At 52.7% G+C, this 23,814-nt stretch overlaps 9 protein-coding genes across 9 annotated transcripts; 5 read left to right on the forward strand and 4 right to left on the reverse strand.

Moving 5' to 3' along the window:
• Positions 1 to 1,085: 1,085 nt before the first annotated feature.
• MRS44_005054 (uncharacterized protein) lies at positions 1,086 to 5,079 on the forward strand (the record flags this gene model as incomplete). The annotated part of the gene is made up of 10 exons (XM_065622430.1): positions 1,086 to 1,106; positions 1,236 to 1,343; positions 1,404 to 1,579; positions 1,628 to 1,754; positions 1,806 to 2,275; positions 2,442 to 2,861; positions 2,915 to 3,165; positions 3,214 to 3,458; positions 3,507 to 3,909; positions 3,956 to 5,079. The coding sequence occupies 10 exons, from the start codon at positions 1,086 to 1,088 to the stop codon at positions 5,077 to 5,079; spliced, it is 3,345 nt and encodes a 1,114-aa protein (XP_065478502.1).
• A 722-nt stretch (positions 5,080 to 5,801) lies between these two features.
• Positions 5,802 to 8,111, forward strand: MRS44_005055 (uncharacterized protein; the record flags this gene model as incomplete). The annotated part of the gene is made up of 2 exons (XM_065622431.1): positions 5,802 to 5,975; positions 6,054 to 8,111. The coding sequence occupies 2 exons, from the start codon at positions 5,802 to 5,804 to the stop codon at positions 8,109 to 8,111; spliced, it is 2,232 nt and encodes a 743-aa protein (XP_065478503.1).
• Positions 8,112 to 8,728: 617 nt separating this feature from the next.
• Positions 8,729 to 10,369, reverse strand: MRS44_005056 (uncharacterized protein; the record flags this gene model as incomplete). Its single annotated transcript, XM_046275496.2, has 1 exon — positions 8,729 to 10,369. One exon carries the CDS (start codon positions 10,367 to 10,369, stop codon positions 8,729 to 8,731), a length of 1,641 nt encoding a protein of 546 aa, XP_046135784.2.
• Positions 10,370 to 12,172: 1,803 nt separating this feature from the next.
• Positions 12,173 to 12,790, forward strand: MRS44_005057 (uncharacterized protein; the record flags this gene model as incomplete). Its single annotated transcript, XM_046268641.2, has 1 exon — positions 12,173 to 12,790. The coding sequence occupies one exon, from the start codon at positions 12,173 to 12,175 to the stop codon at positions 12,788 to 12,790; it is 618 nt and encodes a 205-aa protein (XP_046135783.2).
• A 197-nt stretch (positions 12,791 to 12,987) lies between these two features.
• MRS44_005058 (uncharacterized protein) lies at positions 12,988 to 14,061 on the reverse strand (the record flags this gene model as incomplete). Its single annotated transcript, XM_046270693.2, has 3 exons — positions 12,988 to 13,255; positions 13,308 to 13,918; positions 13,969 to 14,061. The coding sequence occupies 3 exons, from the start codon at positions 14,059 to 14,061 to the stop codon at positions 12,988 to 12,990; spliced, it is 972 nt and encodes a 323-aa protein (XP_046135782.2).
• A 596-nt stretch (positions 14,062 to 14,657) lies between these two features.
• On the forward strand, positions 14,658 to 16,813 carry MRS44_005059 (uncharacterized protein; the record flags this gene model as incomplete). Its single annotated transcript, XM_046275495.2, has 2 exons — positions 14,658 to 16,685; positions 16,769 to 16,813. The coding sequence occupies 2 exons, from the start codon at positions 14,658 to 14,660 to the stop codon at positions 16,811 to 16,813; spliced, it is 2,073 nt and encodes a 690-aa protein (XP_046135781.2).
• Positions 16,814 to 17,284: 471 nt separating this feature from the next.
• Positions 17,285 to 19,087, reverse strand: MRS44_005060 (uncharacterized protein; the record flags this gene model as incomplete). Its single annotated transcript, XM_046268640.2, has 1 exon — positions 17,285 to 19,087. The coding sequence occupies one exon, from the start codon at positions 19,085 to 19,087 to the stop codon at positions 17,285 to 17,287; it is 1,803 nt and encodes a 600-aa protein (XP_046135780.2).
• Positions 19,088 to 21,361: 2,274 nt separating this feature from the next.
• On the forward strand, positions 21,362 to 22,303 carry MRS44_005061 (uncharacterized protein; the record flags this gene model as incomplete). Its single annotated transcript, XM_065622432.1, has 3 exons — positions 21,362 to 21,412; positions 21,468 to 22,167; positions 22,218 to 22,303. 3 exons carry the CDS (start codon positions 21,362 to 21,364, stop codon positions 22,301 to 22,303), a joined length of 837 nt encoding a protein of 278 aa, XP_065478504.1.
• Positions 22,304 to 22,685: 382 nt separating this feature from the next.
• MRS44_005062 (uncharacterized protein) lies at positions 22,686 to 23,701 on the reverse strand (the record flags this gene model as incomplete). Its single annotated transcript, XM_065622433.1, has 3 exons — positions 22,686 to 23,041; positions 23,089 to 23,487; positions 23,539 to 23,701. The coding sequence occupies 3 exons, from the start codon at positions 23,699 to 23,701 to the stop codon at positions 22,686 to 22,688; spliced, it is 918 nt and encodes a 305-aa protein (XP_065478505.1).
• Between the last annotated feature and the right edge of the window lie 113 nt (positions 23,702 to 23,814).

The raw sequence follows: 23,814 nt of genomic DNA on the forward strand, positions 1-23,814 counted from the left end.
TTTGGCTGAAGGAATAAAATCATGTGGCATAACTAATGATAGATGAGGCGTTTGGGAACACGTGGGCGCTTGATTTTGGGTTTTGGGGCATGTGTTTTCATTGATAGCGGCTTGCATTGATTGGCATAGAACAGCGTCATGCTGAAGACATAGAAACGAAGAATAGAAGAAAAGAAGAAACCTTTCGACCTCATCAAAGATGGAGCGAGGCTTGGAGCCAAGAGCTGAGATTGCCACGTTCTCGGCCCTGCACATCTCATCAGATCGCGTGTTGTTGCTTGGCGTATGTGCGAGAGATCCCAGTCAACGCGCATCAAATGCGAGAACCATCTCTGCGTCGCGTCAAAAGCAAGACGACGGGCATTCATAGATATGCAAATGTGAAATGCAGGCATGATAATAAGCTGTATACGTCGCGTTGGGATGATAGTGATAAACCCTTCAGTCTTCCAACGCATGAAAGTTGGCGTTTCGACACTACAAAGTACAAACAGCCGTTTCAGTGATGTGCACCACGAGGAAGAAACATTATCATGAATATTTCCATGGATGCCGAGTTCATAAACAGACCAGGGCTTACCTCTTCCCGCGCCCCAGTCGTCCCGTCCTTGGTGGCCCCCGCAAGCGTCAATTCCACCCCGCCATCAAAGTATCTCCCTGTGTAACTACAGAGGCTGATGATCCCAGCTGTCCAGGCAAGCAAACACAATTTCAGTCGAGTATACTTCAAAAGCTTGATTGCAAAATATCTTCACTCTCGCATGTTAAAAGTCAATTGAATTTTACTTCAGCTGTGCATTGCTCTCCTCACTGTTGCCCTGCCAATCAAGTATACAAGGACCTTGATCATTGCCCGCCGGGAGAACATCGGCTGGACCCAAGCTCACCTTGAACCGCTTCCAAGCTCAGCATCCCACTTCTGCTCTTCGTAAACATCGATATTCCGCCCGATCAGCCGCCCATTTCGCCTCTATTCTCTCTGTTCCGGGTCCAAGCTGTCGCCTAGGTCTCTGCCAGCCTGGTAATCGACCCAGCGCGCTTCCTTAAAGCTATGCGCTTTTGGAGAATGTGGATATTCTGCCACAATGGACGGTGATTGGGATGAGGTATGTCTGCCCAATGGTGATGCGCCCAGCCTCGGATCGCAGAGACAAGCCGTCCTTTCGCGCTGGTTTTCGAGGTCGCGATAGTATATACATTGCCAATAAACATGCTGACGGTCTGGCTCTTCCTAGGTCGCCCGGATCCAGTTTCCGCCTCCGGGCGTGCACGCGCTTCCCACTCCTGTTACGACTATGACATTTGATACGTCGCAAGAGCTCCTCTGGACTGGCAACGACTATGTATGTTGCGACAATCGAAATTATAATGTCGCCCAGGACGGTACTTACACGGGATTCTAGGGCCGGGTTACTTCTTTCTATGGCACAGAGCTTCAGCGATATACCTCCTTCAAAGCGCACGCGTCCGCCGATGGCCCTGTTCGCCAAATACTGGTTAATGAGAAAGGTGTTGTGGCTCTGGGTGCCAAGGATGTGCACATGGCGATGAGGAGGGGGGTGCCAATGTGGCATATCAAGTAAGGAACCCCGGGATCCCGAAAGGCGAGGCTTCTAACGACGAGCAGACATGATGATATGGATGATTTACGATGTATGAGTTTTACGTCAAAGGGGACTGCAGAAATCATTGTCGCTGGCTTACAAGATACAATGCTTGTTATTGACCTCATTAAGGGTGATGTCGTCAAACAAGTCAGTCGTGATCCGTTCCGATTTAATGCGTCGGTCTAACATGACTTGCAGGTTCCAACTGAACACCAATATACTATCATGAGGCGCGGCCGCTACATTTGCGCCGCAACAAACAATGGTTCCGTCAACCTTCTCGATCCCGTCACATTCGCAGTTGTCAAGACTTGGAATGCCCACTCGGCCTTGATTAACGACATGGACGCCCAGCATGACTTTGTCGTCACCTGCGGATATTCTCTACGCCAAGGACAGAATCTGATGCTCGACCCCTTCCTCAACGTCTTTGACATCAAGAAGATGACATCCATGCCCCCTATTCCCTTCCCTGCCGGCGCTGCGTATGTGCGCATGCATCCTAGGATGCTGACAACAAGCATAGTCGTCTCTCAGGGCGGACAGATCCATGTGGTGGACCTGATGAATCCTAACACGAGCAACGTTCGCCAGGCCAATGTGCTCTCATATCTTAGCATGTTCGAGATCGCACCCTCTGGCGAGTCGATGGCATTGACTGATGCCGAGTGCTATGTTCATCTTTGGGGGTCGCCCACCAAGCTTCACTTTGTTGATTTACCTACTCCTATCGATTTCGCAACTCCTGAGGAGCCTGTGCCCAGTATCGAATGGACATCAGAGACGCAAGTTGTTCTGGCCAATATGGAATTGCCCTCATGCTGACCGAAATAGGCCATTTAACACTATTGGGTTACCATATTATCGAGACACCCTTGCATCTGCTTGGCCAGACATACCTTGCGATGTGGGTGCGCCTCCCGTCAAGTTCGACGCGCAATTTCTCTCCGGACTCAAGGCAACCGAATTTGGACTGTACGGCCGCAACACTCGAGGGCTTCGAAGAAACCAGGCCGAGGATACTCGTAATGTCAACAAGGCCGGCAGCTCCGGACTCAAAGCTCCCAAGTTCCTCAGCGAGAAGGCCCGCGAGCTCGCTACATCGCAGGCTGCGGCCTCGGACGACAAAGCGGACGAACTTGCTGGCCCCTTTACCGAATTGGAGATTGAGAGCAAGAAGTCGGAGGTGCCGGTCATGTATCGCAATGTTGAGATCAAATACAGCAAGTTTGGTGTCGATGACTTTGATTTTGGGTTGGTTCCCCCTCGAGCGATGGCCATTCATGGGCTTGGCTTACCGGACGCAGATTCTATAATAAAACCCGACATTCTGGACTCGAGATTCACATTTCAAACTCGTACGCCAATTCCCTCCTTCAGATTATGCACTTTACTCCCATCATCCGAAATCTCGCCCTCCAACACGCTGCCACCGCATGCGTTAGCGAGATTTGTCTTTTGTGCGAACTCGGCTTCCTTTTTGATATGCTTCAAAAAGCCGAGGGATCTATCTGCCAAGCAACAAACTTGCTCAAGACGCTCAGCAGTCACCCACAAGGTATGCTTTCTTATGCACATGAGCGAAACTGGTCACTGACCTGTCTAGCTGGACCGCTTGGACTTCTTGAGGAGGACCCTCATGGCTCATCTTTGAACGTCATGTTGCAGGGCCTGACCCGGTTCCTCTTGGATAAGATTGTTCATGACCACAAGTCTATTAATCCAGCATCTTCTGCCATGGATCAAGTGCTAGCGACATCGGCAACCAGTTCGATCAAGTGTATGAACTGCCGAAGCGAGTACACGCGTCCTGGGTCAACCTATGTCAACGATCTACTCTATCCATCAAACGTGAGTGCTGCGGGTGACCGTGATCCATGCCAACTGACATTGGATCAGAAACCTGGAAGTCGGGGCGCAAAGATGCCGCGAACCACTTTTTCCCAGGTCCTCAAGAATAGCGTAGAGAGGGAGACAACCTCCAAAGGATGGTGCAGTCGGTGCCAACGATACCAGACGATTGCGACTAGAAAGAGCATCCACAGTATCCCAGCCGTGCTCATGCTCAACACGGCCATCACCAATTCTGACCATCGGATCCTTTGGTCAACTCCCGGTTGGCTTCCTGAGGAGATTGGAATCATCGTTGAACACGGTCAATTCTTTTGCTATGAAGGGGAGGACTTGAAGCTCCATCTGCAACGAGGCATGCACAATATCATGGTGTATTCGCTGATTGGTATGGCCATCAACATCGAGAGCGGTCAGACGCAAAAGTCTCACTTGGTCTCGATGGTCAATGGTAAGTCCCCTGAGCTGCATCAAGTTTCATGACTGATTAAATACAGTTGCACACGCGGAAACCGAGGCACCTGGCGAGAGTCAATGGCATCTCTTCAACGACTTTTTGGTGAGATCTGTCAGCACGGAAGAAGCCCTCACTTTCAACACATCCTGGAAGGTCCCCTCTGTGATTGCATACCAAGTGAAGGAGGCCAACAATAAGATCGACATGTCGTGGAAGAAGAACATTGACACATCGATACTATATCAAGATTTCAGGTACGACTCGCCTCCTCCTATTCGAGCTGCGGTACTAACAGGCAAAAGCCCTACTACGGATCCGGAGTCAAAGACGTATCAGGTCCTCAATCCCGAAACTGAAGCACCTGGACCCGAAACCATTATTGCCCTCGACACCGAGTTTGTTGCAGTGCGACAGCCAGAGATCGAAATGAACTCGGATGGTGAGAGAGAGACCATTCGACCCATTGTGTATGCTCTCGCTCGAGCGTCAGTTGTGCGCGGGCAGGGCGAAGATGAGGGCACACCTTTCATCGACGACTATATCTCCATCAGAGAACCAATCGTCGACTATCTCACGTCATACTCTGGAATTACCGAACAGGATCTGGATCCTCGAGTTTCAAAGCACAGCCTTTTGCCCCTGAAGATGGCATACAAGAAGATGTGGATTCTTCTCAATCTTGGATGCAAATTCCTGGGTCACGGTCTGAAGCAGGATTTCCGAGTTATCAACATTCATATCCCCAAATCACAGATTATCGACACTATCGACCTGTTTTTCCTCAAGTCCCGCCTGAGAAAGTTGTCATTGGCATTCCTAGCGTGGTATCTTTTGAAAGAAGACATCCAAATGGAGACGCACGACTCGATCGAGGATTCCCGGACGGCCCTCAAGCTGTATAAGAAATATCTCGAGTTCCAGGATGCCGGGATTCTCGAGACTATGCTGCAAGACATTTACCGTGCGGGTCGAGATGTGAACTTCAAGCCGCCTCGCAAGGATGATTCGCACGTGCCGAGGTCAGATACACCGCCGCCTCTGCCTGCCGACACTACAGAGCCAGTGACGCCAGTGAGGAACATTGGGATCCCGGTCCAGACACCCGGGTCAGCGTTTGGGGGTGGCTCGAGCTGGACCCCTGGGAAGGGATCACCACTGCCGTAGGAGGTGGATCGTGGGAGGATCCCAGGGAGTGATGAGGCGGATGATCGTGATTGGTTTTTCGCATATTGAAGGTGTGGGCGTCGTCTCATCTTGGAGCTGGCACCGGTCGTCAAAAAACTTGAGACACCAGGACGGCTGCGCTCAGTTAAGCCCATAAAGAGTATTGACTTGATAGCCTAACTATGAGCTAAATCAGAGATAAAAATGAGAAATAATATCAAATCTTTGAATACTACATCAGCGTGGATAGCGTTGTCTCTGGCCTAGGGGAGCTATATACTGACGCGTGACAAAACAAAATCAGGTTCATTTCAAGTGTCATATCATGTTCTAGCCCTATGCAATACTTATGATGAGATTGATATGATGTGTGTACGAGAGGCCGACGGAGCCCATCTCAACACTCCCAAATTTGGGCAACCCGGGGCATGTTCCTTCCCGAGCAATTCGTCTCGGAATGAAGAAGGAAAGACTGCTTAGGTAGGTACCTGCCCAGCCCGGACGCCGACAATTAGCTTCTTCTTTGAACGGTGCTCTCTCTGCCCATTCCATCTCCTTCTCCCATCGTGTTCAATCACTTCATACCTGCATACAGCACACTCTCCCTCTTTTGTCCGCCCTATCCCGTTATCATGCCGACGTAATTCCCCTTTTCACCTACACATCAGCATTTGCCGAGAATACACCTACAAGCAGTATATCCGAATACTTGCCTCGACAACATGGACGCCAACGACGACGATGCGACCCGTTGTCTTCCCAAATTCCCCCACATCTTCTCGCCTCCCCCTCAGACCGAGATCATTCTTTACCCCGAAACCCTTGATGCCGGAGGTTCATCGCACGGCATTACTGGTCATGGAGCCACTCTGACCAAGAAGCAAGGCCACAACGAGGTCAAGATCGAACCTGCCCCCAAAGAAGCACTTTATTCTGGCCTCGTGAGCGATGGAAGTGGAAATGCCATGGTCTAGAAGGCCAGTGCGGAAGCGCCCCCCAAGTCCCCGAAAGTCCAAGCAGTGGAGGGATTGACGTTGGAAGTTTCGAAAGAACCTACGACGGCGGGTGACTCTGTTCCTCTCGCGCCTAGCCCGGAAGATGCGCAACCAGATCAGGATAGTCCAGGCGAAACCACAGAAGAGCCATCCAGGATTGCTACAGTTGCTTGTGGGTCAAACGTCAGTTTGTACGACAAAGATGACGATACATCCCAACAGCCAAAGTCAGACAAAAGAGCCCCAGGTGTCGACTCTGCAATTCATGAGAGCCCAGGTCGTCCTCCACATGCCCTCACAAAGAGGCATCTCAGATCAATCCCCGAAGCAAAGCTCTACAACTTGGGTGCCATACCGAATCGGCTGCAAGATGAAGCATCCAAGGTTGCAACTACAGGCAGCGACACCCCACGACTGAGAGACTTTGATACCGAGTCCATTAGCACATCTGGAGCTCCTGAAGCATCCCGCGAGTCCGAATGCAAAGTTCACGGCGTCTTTGATACACGATCCATTAGCTCAACATACCGCGGATCTCAAGATGCAGAAGACAGAACTTCGTTTATTCTGCACAACAGACCACGCCTTTCCCACAGAGCTGAGCGGAGCTCTAGCGACATGATGAATATCGGCCCCGAGGTCAGTCAAGACATTGTTAGGAAAGTAAGCGATAGGCTTCAAATGATTCGACACTTGAGGGAGCACCTCCACTTCATCGATGGCAAAGGGAAGCATATCTCAGCGGCGAACGGGCTATACCTGGTGGGCGACGAGGATATCCGCGACATTGTGAGGATCGTGTTGGAAGAAGGTGGGAAGAGAAAATCAATGGTTGAGACGGAAAGGAAAAGTACCAAAAGTTCGGCTAGAAGTCGATCCCTCCCAACTCTTGACGAGTTTTCAAACGCCTTCGTACCTCAGTCGGGAACATTAGCAGATCCTGCCACAACCATTAGTCTCCCCAAGACAGCCTACACGAGCATCAACTCGACAGACATGAAAGTCCACACCAAGACTCGAGGGGCGGATACAGACACCACAGCCACAGTAGTCTCGCGTCAGAGTGTTGCCGAGATTACTTGGGCCCAGAACTATCCTCCAAATTACGATGAAGCCTCAGGAAGTCATGGTCGAGCCGCGTCAGACTGCTTCTCCCCGACTCACGGTCCCTTACCTTCGTCCTTGGACGATCGTCGACAGAGCCATCCTGCAGCGGCCAACAGCGACTTTGTCTTGCGACATTACACCACTTCAAGGAGCACAGCCGAGATCCTAGCAGGCATTATGTGCAACAAGAGTTTCGAGAAGCATCAGCGGATAAGCGACGGCACAGTCATCACGTCGTTCCCCAAGCTCTTGTCCCGCCACTGCACCAGCGACTGGCAAAGCCCACCTACTGAAATTGGAGACTTGAAGAAGCATACTTCGTCCACTTTGTACCTCCGGGGTGTCGATGCACACTGCGGCAATGAATCGGCTAGTTCCTCGGGATCTCAGGACCTACCCCTGAAGCCAGGCAATACAGACCGCTCTCTGTTTGCCGAGAACCCCTTCTATTCCAAGTCAGACTGTGGAGGCACCGGCATTTCCAGGCTGACAACAACTCTGGCTGCAGAAAAGAGGCTCAGCGCTTCGCTGGGGTTAGACTCGGAGAGGCGCCGCAGCACTCAGGTAGCTGGCATCACAAACGAGACAACAGAAGTTCACGGTAGAACGCGGCCCAGCTTAATGGAGAGAATCAGGCAAGGAAGTCACAGGTTTTTTCACCGACATCATTCTCGCAAGTCAAGTGAGGTCCATGGCGCAGTCACAGAGGAAGAAGCCCTGGCAAGTAGTGCGCCACGGTCAAGGGACAGCATTGTGGTCAAGAACACGCCAGAGCCACCAAGGCCGGATAAAACAGGGATATACGAGGCCTTGACGGGGGCCAGACTCGACGTCCATCGCCAGAGGAAGAACACTTGCTCGGAGGATAACCGGCCGCATGTTTGTGAAGACGATTTCCTGACACCAAGCCGAGCAGGTTCCCCAGCGTGATGCATGATGGTCATAGGGCGAGGAGGCTTCTTGTTTATGGAAAGTCTGAGATACCTAAAACCCTAATCTCGAGCCTTGAATAGACAATAGACCTTGTAATTATCAAACATTGTGCAGCATGTCGGCGAACATGCGGCTTCAGGGACCTATACCAAGCGCCCATTTCATTGGTGTCATAGCCTTGATAAAACAGCCAGAAGTGAACAGTCAGGTTGAAGAGTTGAGGATGATATTTTGCTTAGCCGTTGTCCGACTCTTTCGAGTTAGGAAGCACACGTCTCCAGTCAGGTTTCCTTAATTTTGTGGTTCACATTGGATGTTGTAGTGGACCCTCGTGTGCTTCCTTCTCTCATGTCGAATTTTGACCACAATGTTTAGCGCGACAATCAACAGGCAACGCAGTTTAGGGACCTGTAACTAAATTAAAAGGACTTACTTATAATTAAGTCTAAGTAGTATGTCCGTCACTCTGAAAATGAACAAGTCCTTGCACACCTCAGTGTAAAGAGTCAGGTGTAGGGTAGGCTACGCAAATCCCGACGACAACAGAATCCATGATGGACAGTATAAGTAGGGAATATCTCGTCATCGTATTGGATTATCGTTGATTACATATTCTAAACGGCCTTGTTGGCCCTCGCCTTGTTCTCTCGATGCCTCTTCTCCTTGGCAGCCGTCTTGCGCCGCTTCATCCAAGACCGGTTCAGGTCGCGTCTGTTATCCCAGAACCAGGCCTGGAAGTCGCTCGAGCCCGGCGCAGGGGCTGCCGTCTCTTGCTCATCGTCGTCCTCATCGTGCTCCTGCTCTGCCTCGCGCAGGGCATCTGCCATGTCGGCGTCCTCGTCCTGCTCGTCGGCCCAGAAGTTGCGCATGCGAGAGGGGTGAGCTGTATCTGGTGTGGGCGCTGCGCTTCTAACGTTGCGCCACTCGATGTCTTGACGGGTGAAGGGGGTCATGGGGGCCGGTGTACGTTCGACGTGTTGCTCCTCTTCAATATCATCATCGTCGCCGCCGCCACCAAAGAAGCTGAACGGTTGAGGCTCTTTAGCAGGAGTCTCGGTGGCGTCGCCGTCGGGCTTGGAACGTTTGTAGAGGGCCTCGAGGGGGTGGACCTTTGTGGCAGAGGGGGTGATGGGAGGGGGTATCTTGATGGTGAGGCTTCTCGAGGAGCTTGAGGACATGGGTCTTGAGGCGTCGGCTTTGATGGCTGAGAGAGGTGTTGCGTGTTCAGGTTGCTGAGGTGATTCGTCATCGTCATCTTCATCGTCAGAGGAAGAGTCTTCGGAGGAAGAATCTTGATCCTTTTGCGGCACTGCCTTGGGCTTCTGTACCTCTTCCTCTTCCTCGTCTTCATCCGAGGATGAGCCACTACTGCTGGTGCCGCTGTCACTTGTGCTGTCGTCGTCCGACTCTTCCACAGGAGGAGGCGTGACCTTCTTTGACTTCTTGGGCGTAGACTTTGCAACCTTCTTTGTCTTGACAGTCTCGACCACCTCGCCATCCTCATCGACCCAGCCCTTGCCCTCGACGTACTCGACAGCCGTCTTGGGCGCGTCCTCGGGCACAGAGTTCTTCAAAAAGCTTGGGAACTTTGTCGTCTTTTCAAACTCGTGGACCGTCACCTCGCGCGACTTGCCCTTCTTCTTGCGCTTCCGGGGCTGGCTGTCCTCCGAGATGTTGGCGACGGCGTTGGGCGGCACCTTTGTCTTGAGCAGACACTCCTCCTGCTCTGTGTACTTTGACTTTTGCCGCTTCTTCTTCTCCGTGTGCTTGCCGTCCTTCTCCTTCTCCTTGTCCTTCTTGCTCTTCTTTCTCCGCTGGTCGGCCGGTTCTGTCCAGCCTCGCTTAACCTTGCGGTCGGTCAGGGTGACGCCGTCGACGACGTCTCGGTCACGCTTCCGCTTCCTCGATCCATCTGTCGAGTCCTTTGACTTTTTCTTGCTCTTCTTCTCATCCTCCTTGTCGAGCTCGCCTGTGGGTTCAACTCTCTCTTCAGGACGGGCCTTTTCAATCTTAAGCTTGCTGCCCTTGAGAACGGCGCCATTGAGCTTCTTCTTGATCTTTTCAGCTTCCATGGTGGGCAACTCGACAAAACCGTAGCGGCGCTCGGGAAAAGTCTCGATAGTATGGTAGGAGACGTTGCGCGCCTGTGAAGCGACCGAAGCTGGCAGGACGATCTTGAGCAGGTCGGGATCGAGAGGGGAGATGTGTAGTCGCGTGAAGTCGCTAGAAGAGGCCGACGATACCTCGGGGGACATGGCGAACAGGCTCGCTGTCGTGGGTGGTCTTTTGCGACGCAGAAAGCACCGCGAAGTGGTGATGTCGCTTCTAGGAGAAGGAATGAAAGGGCTTGATTTCCCCTGCGACTGCTAGATAGAGTCTAGACTAGATTGGCTGAAGGGAAAAAAAGTTCCAGGGACCACGGGAAGGTTGTGGGCGCTGATTGGTCGAATGGAGCTACGTTGATCCGGGCTCTCACAGCACCTGGCTGCATGTACTTGAATGTAAAAGCAAAACAACAAAAACAGTCTGGATGATTCAAAAGGGGAAAAAAAGCTAAATATTCATAAATCTAGAGAGAGAGGCAGGGATTTACCCTGAAAGAACAAAGATCCAAGAGATTCATGTGTCATCCTGGTAACCGGACGTCTCAATTGGCGCTCAGATCTCGGCTCGACTCGTCTGTTACAGATTCGTTGCCTAATCCGGAAAGTAGACCACCAACCTGAAGCAACCCTCAGACAAAGGAAAACAGGAAATGCCATCGGGGTTTAGCTCAAACGGGAAACGAGGGTCGGATATGGCTACTGAGCCACTTATATGGGGGTTATGTTAATGCTGTCAACTGAGCGACTGCGTGGTAGTATGGCCGAAGTTTCAGATGTCCAGCCGCAAAAGGCTGGGGATCCTTGAAACCCTCCTGCAACAAACTTGCCGAGGGGATGACCTTTGGGACGAAGAGCGCTACTAAGTTGAGCTAGTGGGATCTGTCAAGTTCATGGCTATGACATTACCTAGAATGGAGAGAGTTCATACTCGAATAGCGACAACCTCGACAACGACAATGCCCACAGCTTAACAGGTACCCTGAACTACTCTATATTATCACGATTGAAGTTGTGTGTACTGCTTAATAGTAGAAACTTGGAGGGCTCTTCCCTAATATTGACACTGGCGAGGTAAGTGTTGGTTCTAACCTTTACCTAGGCCGTGGATGTGAGTATTGCCGCTTTTGCCGGATGCCTAGGGCTATTTGAAGGCATTGCCAAGAATCGGGATACCATGGCATAGAATTGAAGGCTGTCTACGTCAAGCTTGATAGAGCGCGGCAAGAAACACTTGCAGGATCTTCATGGGCGAAAACTTAATCATGGATATCTCTGCAATGTGATTGATCCCATCTGTGTAGTTCACTATCTGAGAGGGGACGATCATGAATCTATCGAGTTTGGAAAATGCGAGACGCTAAAACGATCTTGGGATCGTGGGAATGAGGGTTAAGGCTTCAATTGGGGCGCTGCAAGAGGAAGGCTGGCCAAAGACGGTGAGAGCCCCCCCGACTTCCCCGTCTGAACTCCATTCGCATAAACTCAGTGACTGCACATAACTATAATTCTCTACTCTAAGACATTCTCTGCCTAGTATGGTCATCTCCATCCTTCCCAAAGCGACGCTTTCCCTAACGACGTTGCACGCGCCTCTCCTGGTGCGTCCCATGTCTCAAGGAGACTTGTCAAGCTCGGTGGTGAGACGAACCTTGTCGGGAATGGCATCAAAGCTAGCCCAAGATGAGAATACATCTCGGTAAAAACAACTTGTAGCGCTTGGTATCAAACTCGGGTTTCAATGAGCCTTGGCTTTTGAGATGGAGTAAATGGGTGTTTATAAAAAGGGCTTGTAGATGCCTTCTGGATGGAAATGTTGTAGCAAGCCTCATCAGTTCCATTCTTTGAGTTCTCTGGAGAACACTTTTTTTTAATCTTTTATTTGCTTTCATTCTCTCTCTCTACCACCCACTCAGTCATTCTCGCTATTCGCAATTCATTACAACTCTCGTTGAGATGTATTTCCCAGCTCTCGTCCTCCTCGCCGGCACTGCGCTCGCAGGTATACTCCCCTTAGCTGCTCCATCTACCGTCCAAACCAGCTCACAACTCTCAGCACCTCAACTCGCCAAGCGCCAGAATGCTTGCTTCATAGTTGGCTCCCAAGCCCTCCCCGAAGAGACCTCTGGACTGGCCGCCTCTCTCGCTAGCACCGTTACATGCGACACCTCGCAGACCACCATCGACGGTGTCCCAGACGTCTCCTCTGGCGGCGTCACTTTCTCCTCCATCAACTTTGCCACCTCGGGCCAGACACCCCTCGCCTTCTCTCTCGACCGATTCGCAACGACTACGCCGCTGGCCAACAACGACTTGCAACTGTTCCAGAACGAGCTTAACGTCTACCTCGCAACTGAAGCTGGCATCAGGTCCGTCGGGGGAAACCTCGCCGTCAAGGTCCCCAAGTTCTTCCTCCAGTTTCAGATGGCACGCATTCAACAGGCTCAGGGCATTGTGTCCGACGTTCCCGGTATGACGGTGGAGCATCAGCTTGGAAAGGTTCTCAAGAACGCGGCTGGAGAGGACCAGGCTCTGCTGGACCAGGTAAACAATTTGGCCGTTACTCTGAACTAGGCATTGTCGAGCCCAATGATCCTGTATAATACAAAAGCTATATAGTTTTCCCCCTTCGCGGCTCGTACAAGTGACATTCAGTCATGATTATAGAAATACAGCCCATCCGTTGAAATCAGAGAGGAGAAAAATGTAACAAGCGTCCCTAGCTAAAACATGCATCCGTCGTGACCCAAGCGCCTAGAAATCGACATCCGTTACGAAGTACCCCGGAACCAGGGCTGGGGGTCCTGCTCCCGCCTGTCGCCGCCGATGGCCTTCCACCACACATCCGTGCTCCATCGGATAATGCGCTCGGCCGCGCCTTGAGGAGTCATGGCAGGACGTACATCTAGGTAGAAGATGGGCTCGCCTGTGACCTCGGGCTCACCAGAGTAGTAGTCGATGACATATCGGACCTCCTTCTTCTCGCCGTTGATGTCCCGGGAAACATACCAGTCGTGTCGGTCGAAAGGAGGCTCGGTGCTTGAAGTTTGTTAGGCAAGATTCTGTGATTTGTCAGGGAAAAGCAACTTACCCAAACTTGGAGGGGTAGATCCAGCCCAGGACCTGCATCATGGTGGCCTTGGGAGTCAAGTCCTTGGGCCGGCCCTGGAAGCGGACAAGAGTAGGCTCAGCATCCGAGCCGTCCCACTGTCGGTCCAATTCCTCATCGAAATGAGCCTCGCCCCTCTTGCAGAGCTGCCATCCCTTGTACAGTCCCTTAGAGAATCGCTGCTCCCAACCGATGATCTCCTGCCATGCACCCTCGTTCAGGAAGTTGTGCACCGAAACCATGCCTTCAACGGCCGTGATGTCCGTGTCTGTGTATCCCTTGCGCAGGAGCGCATTGTACATTTGCTGAGGGGAGGGGTACTCCCAGTTCCCGTCGCCCGAGCCCTTGGGGATAGTTGATTCATCTCGTGTTGTTGGTAGAGCGAAAGCCTGGTTAGGCGCGGGCTTCTGGGATAGATCGGGGAACATGTAGTTGAGAGGGTTGAGCTGGGAGATCAATGACTTGGGCTTCTCCTCGGTTTTGGCGGCATGAGGGACGGGGCAGCCTGATGCAGCTGGGGCATCTTGGGGCTTCTGGCATTTGGCGTCGGGGTTGAGTTTGTCGAGAGTCTTCTTGTGCATGGGGCAACCAGACTGAAGGAGAATTAGCGAAGGACGGAGAATGGCTGAGGATATGAGCGTACGGGAGGCGCCTTGTCGGCGTTCGCGGGGACAGGCGGATGTCCAATGGGGACATGGACGGTCGCGGGAGCAGCGTCTGCCCAAAACCAACCCATTGTGAGAGACTGTGAAGTAAAAAGGCGGTTGTGATGATAAATGTGAAGAATTAAGTCCCTCAGGGTCTGAGACAAGAGAGTCAAAGAGTCGCAAGAAGTGGTTGTCAATGATGACGAGGATGAAGATTTGGAGATGGTTGAAAAGAATGGACAAATGGGCGAGCAGGAAATTTGCCTGACGTTTTGCGTTATCGCCGCCCATTAAAAAATTCTAGGCGCAAAAGGCAAAGACAAGAAAGACCGTGCCTTCCCACTTCCGTCCCGGCGCCGGGGGAACCCGCGCGAGATCCTTGCATCCTTGCACCTTCCCAGCGTGCAGCCGGGATGAGGCACGTGTTTTTCCGATTTATTTCCGAACGCAATCGGAATAGAAGGTACGTCACTCGAGTCAGCTCGACTCCCCGACGTCACTTTAGTCGGTTCATGTGTGTCTCTGCGGGCATCCTTGCAAATAAGTCTTCGCATCATACCTACAGCGATATTTTTATACCTATTGGCACATGCTATTCACCCCTCGGATGTCGTCCCCCCCTGGATATGAGAACATGATATTGTTCACGTCTACACTTCGATAACCACCTCTTTCCTTTTCCGAGATGAGGGCTGGCTCCTTCGTATGCCGGTTCTTTGTCCGTCCGGGCTTTCGAACATGTCCCAACCTCAGCGTTACACTCCTTAGCCGTCGATTCGTCTCCCAGGGTGCCCGCCGATATCGACCGATACAATGGCCGTCTGGAAGGACGAGGACAATAGCCTTGCGCGCATCTGGTGGTGCGGCGGCGCTGGGAACGGCGGCATTTGTTCAACTGTCGCAACAAGAAAATGGGAGCGGAGACGATACGGGAGAGAAGCGCATGCTTGAGGTATCGCGGGCTGAGATTAAAAAGAGCGTGCCTGCCGAGTCTCGAGGTGCCTCGCACTTGGTGAAGCGCATCACATATCTGCTGGACTTGTTGATAGTCGAGCCCGTCTGTACCGGTATTCGCTTCCTCCAACTTGTCGTCATCTTTGTCCCTGTCATCATCACAGTACCGGCCATCTGGTTTGGAAGACGACAACGAGATCGAGATAATGAACGCAGCGGTACGCTCTGGTGGTATGGGTTCTTGGTCAATGCCATGGAGCTGGCTGGTCCGGCCTTCATCAAGCTTGGGCAGTGGGCAGCCTCACGAACAGACATCTTCCCCACAGAGATGTGCGAGATCATGTCCAAGCTTCACTCCAACGCCCCGGCTCACTCGATGCACGCCACCCGTAAGACGGTCGAGGCTGCGTTTGGGGGCCGTGCCTTTGAGGACATCTTTGACGAGTTTCACGAGAAGCCTCTCGGCGTTGGAGCTATTGCACAAGTCTACAAGGCCAAGTTGAAGCCCGACTTGGCTCGCCCGGATGAGATTGATGCTCAGGACGACCCTTTGCACCCGTTGACACATAACGTGTTGCGCAATGTGGACACTGTACTCAAGAGCTCGCCGCAGAGAGTACCTTCGTCTTATGTTGCCGTCAAGGTCTTGCATCCGAATGTTGAGAGAACGGTTCGACGAGATCTCCGCATCATGCACTTCTTTGCTTCCGCACTTAACATTATTCCGACCATCGAATGGCTCTCGCTACCAGACGAGGTTACCCAATTTGGAGAAATGATGAAACTCCAGCTTGACCTACGCATAGAGGCAGCAAACCTGGCCACGTTCCGCAAGAACTTCAAGGAAAGGTCTACCGCGTCGTTCCCCTATCCATACACAGACTTTACAACACGCAATGTCTTGATCGAAGAGTTTGCTCAGGGCATCCCGCTGGCGGACTTTATGGAGAATGGCGGTGGCGTCTTTCAACATGATATCGCCGACGAAGGTCTCGACGCTTTCCTTCGCATGCTGCTCCTCGACAACTTTGTTCACGCTGATTTGCATCCTGGCAATATCATGGTCCGCTTCTACCAATCCGCTCACCCGGACTTGCGTCTGCGGAAAACCATGTCCAAGGCTCACCCTGATGAGCAGGAAGACGTTACCGAGCAAGTGCTCGAGCGTCTTCGACCATATAGACACCGAAAGGACCCAGCGGCATGGGAAGCAGAGCTGGCCAAGATTGACGCCGAGGGATTCCGACCTCAACTCATCTTCATCGACACAGGACTAGTGACTGAGCTCAACTCGGTGAACCGCACCAACTTCCTTGACCTCTTCCGCGCTGTGGCAGAGTTTGACGGCTACAAGGCCGGCCACCTTATGTGCGAGCGCTGCCGGCAACCGGACGCTGTGCTTGACGAGGAGGTGTTTGCCCTCAAGATGCAGCACCTCGTCCTCGGCGTCAAGAGCCGCACGCTCGCCCTCGGCAACGTCAAGATCGGCGACATCCTCCAGCAGGTGCTCAGCATGGTCCGGAACCATCACGTCCGCCTCGAGGGTGACTTTGTCAACGTTGTCATCAGCATCTTGTTGCTCGAAGGCATTGGACGTAGTCTGAACCCCGACGTTGACCTGCTCAGCAGTTCGCTGCCCATCCTGCGACAACTCAGTGCCCAGAGTGGTACAGAGATGGTCAAGCATGGTGACTTTTCCATGCTGATGGTATGGGTCGGACTTGAGGCGAGGAGATTTATGCAGGCCAGCATTGAAGATGTAAGTGGTTCTCCTATCATTCCTCTTCAGCCCATTGTCTATGTGGGCGCTCATGGAAGCTTCAAAATACTAATTCCCCACAGGTTGAGCGATGTGTCAAGTACGATCAACTCTCACCCAACGTATAATGTAACAATATAATCTTTATAAACAACCATTCACATGGCATCAGTGGGCGTACGGATGGGACCAAGCGTGGTGGGTTTTGCATCCATTGTTGGAGGCACCAGAGGCATAGGCTCAGAGCTGCATAGAGACATCTAGACGTACACACAATCACTTCTCATGAATATTCAACCTTGAAAACTTGGATATAATCCTCGCTTGCATTGATAATAGTACCGAGACAATTTACTCGTATCATGACGTCCAGACATGACGTCGTCTTGGCCAAATCCCTTCTCTAAGTGTCCCCAGTAGTTGTACAGTTTCCCATTACCCCCTCGCGCCGTAACGCCCTCGTATCCCAAAACGTATAAACACGTGCTCGAGCAGAGCACCTTTGACCTCTGCAAGCAACCTGCTCCTCTTCTGCGCCAGCGCCTTGCTCCTCCTCTGGGTTGATATCAAGACTCCTAATCTACGGGACCACAGAGTTCCTAATCTGTGCTCGCACTCAACTCCATCGACTTTTCCCACAGATTCCTTAGCAAGGCTGCTGTGCCATCCTCCTCCTCGCCGCCCACCAAGCTCGAGCCGCTAAGCCAGTCTGTCAACCTGCCGTCGTCATCGCCGCCGTCGTAGCTTGATGCTGCACCGTTCGTCCGCACCGAATTAGGCCTCTTAGGCGTCACGGGTCTCCGAGCGTCGGGCATACTGACGTTGCGGGTGTGGTGACGCATGGTGAGGTCGAGGGATCGCTTTCCGTTGGCGGAGCCGAGGCTGGCGGATGGGATACGAAGCGCCTTGTCCATGCCTGGGAGGCGGTTTAGGCGATCGATGGACCGTGAAATCGGGTTCTGATGTCGACGAACGACGAGGTACTCCATGCCGGTGCGTTCCAGAAGCTTGCCGACTCGGGGGTCGCGGCTGTTTGCCCCGTCATAGCCGGGCCCGCCGACGCCAATCAGCGGCGTGTGGCCGACTACACCTCCGACTCCGCCGACTGCCTGTCCTGGCTCAATCACAGAGCTAGCCCGCTGGAGATTCAGCTTCTGCTGTGTCCGTGACGTCTGGGCGGGAGGGCCAGCTGTCCGTCGGGAGGACTTGGGCGCTAATGCACTGTCGTCGACCTCTTCCTTCTGTTGCGGCGCGCTGGTAGGGGCCTCACGATCTCCCGAGATGCTGGCAATGGAGCGAGGTTTTTGAGGAGTATCGTCGAAGCGGTGATAGTCTCCCCGAGGCGGCCGGTAGAAAGATCCCTCACTGGTCAATCCGGACCCTGCGGCCTCAACGAAGCGAGAGGTAAGCTCATCCTGGTTACTCCCCATAAGAGTACCCGAATCTCGGCCTTCAGCCGAGGCTGGAGCGAAGTGTTGGGGCGCAACCTGCGCCAGATCCGCGCTCATCTGGGGCGGAGCTCCGTGTGAGGGAGTGCGCTGTAGGATGCGGGATGTGAGGTAGCCTTTCTGGTGAGATGTGATGCGCTCCGGGCTTGACATGGGAGGTTGCTCAGGCTGGTCCTGGTGGCCCGCCTGAGCTGAAGGGACGGGATCGACGGGGGTGATCGGTCGAGAGGTCGCGGCGTGGTCGTCGGGATGATGAACTGAGTGATTGCTACTGTTGAGGGAGCCCTTGCGGGAGAGGTATGGCGAGTTAGACCCACTGGCATCGACCCATTCGTCGTCCTGGCCGTCGTTGCCCAAGTCGAAGTGGACCTGTGACTTCCCGCCGGAGGTCTGCGTCTGGTAGACAATGGTGGTGCTTGAGGCGCGCTTCAGCTCCGCGGAACGGTTTCGCTTGCCAATCTCTGTGTGCGAGCGGTTGCGCTTGAGCTTTGAGTGGGATGGGCTCTTGAGGATCCTTGATTGGGAAGGACTCTTGAAGAGCTTGGTTTGCGACGAGCTTTTGCCGAGCTTGGCCTGCGACGAATTCCTTGTGAGATTGGCTGATGAAGATTCGCGGGACGATAGTCTCGCGTCGCTGGCGGTTCGGCGGTGGGAATTGTTGCCCGAGGATGCGGTTCGCTGTATCTGTTGCTGGTTCTCGTCGGCTGGGGAGGTATGGCGACGGTTCAGCTTGGGCTGTTTAGGAGCGTTCTTGGCGGCTGGCGCGCGAGCGTGGTGCAGGTGGCCGACGGTGTGCTGTCGCTGGTGATGGCGGACGTGGTGATGTCGGCGCTGATGTTGATGGTGGACGCCGCTGCTCTCGCTCTGGGAGTCGCTCTCCTGATGGTTGAGGGGAGGCCGTTTTGATTGGCCGCTTGTCGACGATGCGCTGTCGACGTCCCGTGTGTGAGGCATGATTGCTGGCGGTGCGAAGGCAATTCGCTCTCGATTGAGCGCTCTAGATGACTAAATCGGGTTCTTTTGAGATCGTTTCGTCTCTGCTATTGTGAGAATATGTGGTTATGTTCCTCCTGGCTAACCCGACGACCCGAGTGCCTGTTATCATGGGCGCTGAGGGCGGCGCAGGCAGAGAGGAATGAATGCGTGATCGGATTGGGAGAGATGAATCGGAGCCGAATCACGGGCTGTTCTCGGCAAATGATAAACAGCCTTGCAGGAACCAGAAGCTGCAGAGGAAATATTGCTGTAGCTAAATGTAGCGGCGTTCGCTTTATAACCCGAAAGTCGCAGTGATGTCAATGGATCGGCCGAGAGAAGAATCGGTGAGGGTCGAATGCAGTGGAGGAGCGGAGACGACCGGCGATCACTTTTGCGATCTGGGGATCCAATGCGATGCGATGCGATGCGCGTGGGGGTAAAGGATGAGGGAGGAGAGAGGGAGAGGGCGCGTGAGGGAGAAGGGAGGAGAGTTGAGCTTCCCGCGAAGAGGAGAAGCAACTTTTTTGGGTCAAGGAACAATTCCAGACGGGACCAGACCAAGCCCCAGACAAAATGAACAAGCAAAACGGCGCGAGATGAACTAGTGTTGCCGAGACACCGGGCTAGGACTAGTTGGTTGGCGGTTGGGGGCACGTCTCTTTTGGTGGGTTTAGAAATGCGCAATCTAGAGGAGACGAGATTTGAGAGGGGGAAATAATAGGTAGGTAGCGAGTCAAGTCTTTTGCGAAATGAATGACTGAGTGGACGAGGGGCTCGTGAGTAGAGCGAGCGAGGTATGAGCATGTGTTGAGTGAGCCTACAGTACTACAGTGGGGGGGACAGACGTGTCCGTCGCTTGTACAAACCTACACCCTCAGCCACAAAGGCAAATACTACTAAAATTGTGTTATCTCTGGTTCATATTGAGATGGCTGCCTCAAGATGGTTACAATACAAGGAAACACGTCCTAGCAACCCATTGCGTCAGTGTTGAGAGTGGATAGATCTGAGGGTCCGTCTTCTCTCACTGTAAGTGAGCAATACGACACGTACTGCAGGATAAAATTACTTCGACCATGCAGCTGTTAGCGAACATCTAACGTTAGGTGCGTGAGAAAGAATGGGTAAGAAAAGATGGAGTCATTATTATGGGACGTGAACACGAAGTAGATGGAAGCCTGTGAAAGACCGTTCGACTATCAGAGACGCGACTGGAATTTTAGGAATCGCCGCCTTGCTAGGCAGGCCAAGCGTGAGCATATGCATGCAACGTACGAATCATCCCGCGGGGGGGTCTTGGCTTCTCTCGTGTTTTTTGTCAACCGACAGCGCAGCATGGTGCTGGATGCGTGTGTCCCAGTGCATCTTGCGTCACTCGCGAGATACACATTGCATTAGTCTGGGGCCCTCCTTGAACGGAGCGATCAAACTCGGGGCCACCGGAGCACACGAACACACAATTCTCATCCCGGGCCGACTGTAGGCGTAACCCGAGCATGGCCTCCAATGTTGCAATCCGCCGGGAAATTCGAGGACTAGAGTCAGCTCTGTGTTGTGTGTTACCAGAGCACAAGTGAGAGTGGCCGACTAGCCCAGGATTATACAACCATAAACCCTGTTGTGAGAGACGTGTATTCGCAAGTCGTGTCCGTCACGTTCAGACGTGAGTTGTGGTTGGAGGTTTGTAAAGATAAGCAGATACGACTTGCTCGTATTAGAATAAGATTGTATACGTCTTCTCTAACCCTGAGAATATCCCTTGTATGATACATGGTTATACTTTTATGAAAAGAAATACATGAATAGAAAGACGGTACTCCGTACAACGCGCTCTCAACCCCAGGATTTGAGGTGCCGCGCTATTCCCGATTGGTTAGACCCATCTGTCGGAACTGCCTATCAACCCCAGAATAACTGTTCCACGTCCAATTGATCCTAAATAATGCGGATAGAGAGTATAGCAACAGATGTTTCTTCATCTATTAGACTTGAATTCATGCGAAAGGGCGATTACAGCTGACCAAGAAGCACACGTCCCGCCTGTTGCTGGGCGACTTGATCGCACACAGCTGGTGGCCAGTAGTCACTTAAAACAGCACGTGACGTGCACATGCAACCACCATCATCCGCTGCAAACATTGGATCCTCATTTGCCCAACCAACTCATCGCCTCCCACGTCAACTTCGACTTCTCCACCACTACATCTAGTATCGCATTCTCCCCCTCCGCCGAATACATACTCTGCAGCCATGTCGCCTTTATCCGATCTCGAAGATGAGAAGAAGCAGTACCAAGAGCAGGTGCGACATCAGCTTTCGCCTCAAATTTGAATCAAACTGACTGTTACCTCTACAGCTGGACATCGTCCACGGCCAACTACGCGACGACCCCGAGAACGTCGAACTCAAAGCGCTTCAGGAGGAGTTGAACAACTTCATTGATCTCCTCAATGAGAACATTGCTGAGCTCAAGCCCAAGCAGGCGCCCAAGCCAGCTCCCAAGCAGCCGTCCCCGCCACCTGAACCGGAGAAGTGGTCCCGCGAGAACCACCCCGCCTTTAAGAAAGCGACCCCGGCCGAGGAGAAGGAGGACACACCCGTCCACTACCAGGTCAACGACACAGTGTTGGCGAAATGGGTCACCGGTGACAAGGCATTCTACCCGGCGCGTATTACATCCATTACAGGGTCCTCGACAGACCCCATCTACATTGTCAAGTTCAAGACGTATGATAACACAGAGACCCTGCGATCTCGAGATATCCGCCCTGTCTCGAATAAGCGAAAGGCAGACGGTACCCCATTGTCCTCGGCCCCCGCGACTCCCCCTGCCCCGGGATTGGTGACGTCGGCCGGCGCGACAGTGTATCCTGAAGCGAAGAGAGAAGCAGAGAACAACGGCGATGTGAAGCCCCCCAAGGCGAAGAAGCTCAAGGCGAAGAAGGAGCTCGAGAAGAACAAGAATAAGTGGCAAGAGTTTAGCGCCAAATCCAAGTTCGGAAAGGCTCACAAGAAGGAGAGCATGTTCCGAACTCCCGAGGGTGTTCACGGTAGAGGTAAGCATCCTGTGTCGAGTTATGAGTGCAAATGCTGACTTTTGTGGCAGTTGGTTTCACAGGCTCTGGCCAGACCATGCGAAAAGACCCAACTCGAAGCCGTCATGTCTACCAAATGAACGATGAGCTGGACTAATGAGCATTCTCTCTCAGCAGGGCATTTCCGCGATATCAAATTGGCGTGCAGAAGGCGTTTGGAAGTCTCGGGAGCTATTGCTTTGTTTGGTAACATGCCTTGCATTTGATCGTGGCAGAGGCTAACGTCTTATCTTTACTGGCGTTTTAACCCAGTTGTCTTTTTTCAGAATCCAAGCACATAGGGGAGCTTCGGCCTGAATAGGCCAGCCGAGGTCAATTGAATACCTGCTTCATGGCGTACTTTGCTGTCTTGGAGTTGAGTGCATACTAAACTGATACAGCAGGCCGGGCTAGTTGCTATTATGGACCTTTATTGTCCACTGCTCGATGCGTCGGCCAAGTGAAGTGGGCATCTAGGTCGATGCCCACTTCACTAGTACCTAGTTATTGCTGAGGTTGATCTTGGGACAGATATCCTGAGCGATCTTTAAGAAGGCGTTTGCCCTCTCACTAGTTGGCTCAGCGACCACGGTTGGCTTTCCTCGATCGCCATCGTCTCCAATGTTGGGATGTAATGGAATATCGCCGAGGAAGTCAATCTGGTGCTCCTGGCACAACTTCTCCACCCTCGCGTTGGACCCAAAGATGTGTGTCTCTCCGTGGCAGTGAGGGCACTGGAAGAGAGACATGTTTTGCACCAGGCCGAGAATGTTGACGTCAACTGTCTTGAACATGTTGATTCCTTTGACGGCGTCTTTGGTTGCTAGAGTGTGCGGCGTAGTGACGATGACGGAACCTGCGTAGCATCAGTAACAGTAGAAGGAATACCTCGTAGACACGCACCATCCAGAATGACTTGCTGTGTGATGGTCAGTTGTGTATCTCCGGTTCCTGGCGGCAGGTCGAGGACCAGGATATCAAGACCACCCCAGTCAACTTCATGAAGGAGCTGCTGGACTGCCTTCATCACCATGGGGCCTCGCCACACGACGGGGGCGTTCTCGCCGACCAGGTAGCCCATTGACATGGTCTTGACGCCATAATTTGTGAGGGGAATCAACTGGTTCTCTACAGAGTTGTCAGCGTTTCGAGCAACTGGCTTGGTACGACGGTGGAACTGACTGCTAGATAACCTAGGCTCCCCTGAAAGATCAAACAGAGTGGGGATAGACGGGCCAAAGATGTCAGTGTCGAGGATACCGGCACGGTAGCCGAGACGGGCAAAGGCGAGAGACAGGTTTGCTAAAAATGCATCAACATGGGTGTATATGAATACGATATGGGTTGATATACCTGCTACTGTGCTTTTGCCTACACCACCTTTGGCGGATGACACTGCAATTACCTTCTCAACACCAGCTATGTTGCGCCTTTGAGGACGTCGAGGCCAGTTCGGAGGTGTACCGGACCGGGGGAGACCCTTCCATTGGTTAGCGAAAAGGCCACGATTTTGCATGAATATGCTATATAATCAGTTACCAGGGGATTCTCATGCTGGAGAGCCCGAAGGATCTGAAAGAGGCGAGCGGAAGTCGGGCGCATCTTGGGAGGACTCGGGTATAACTGCGT

The sequence above is a fragment of the Fusarium solani genome, assembly GCF_023522795.1.
Source record: "Fusarium solani strain SB1 chromosome Unknown bctg00000002, whole genome shotgun sequence".
NCBI classification, from domain to species: Eukaryota; Fungi; Ascomycota; class Sordariomycetes; order Hypocreales; family Nectriaceae; genus Fusarium; species Fusarium solani.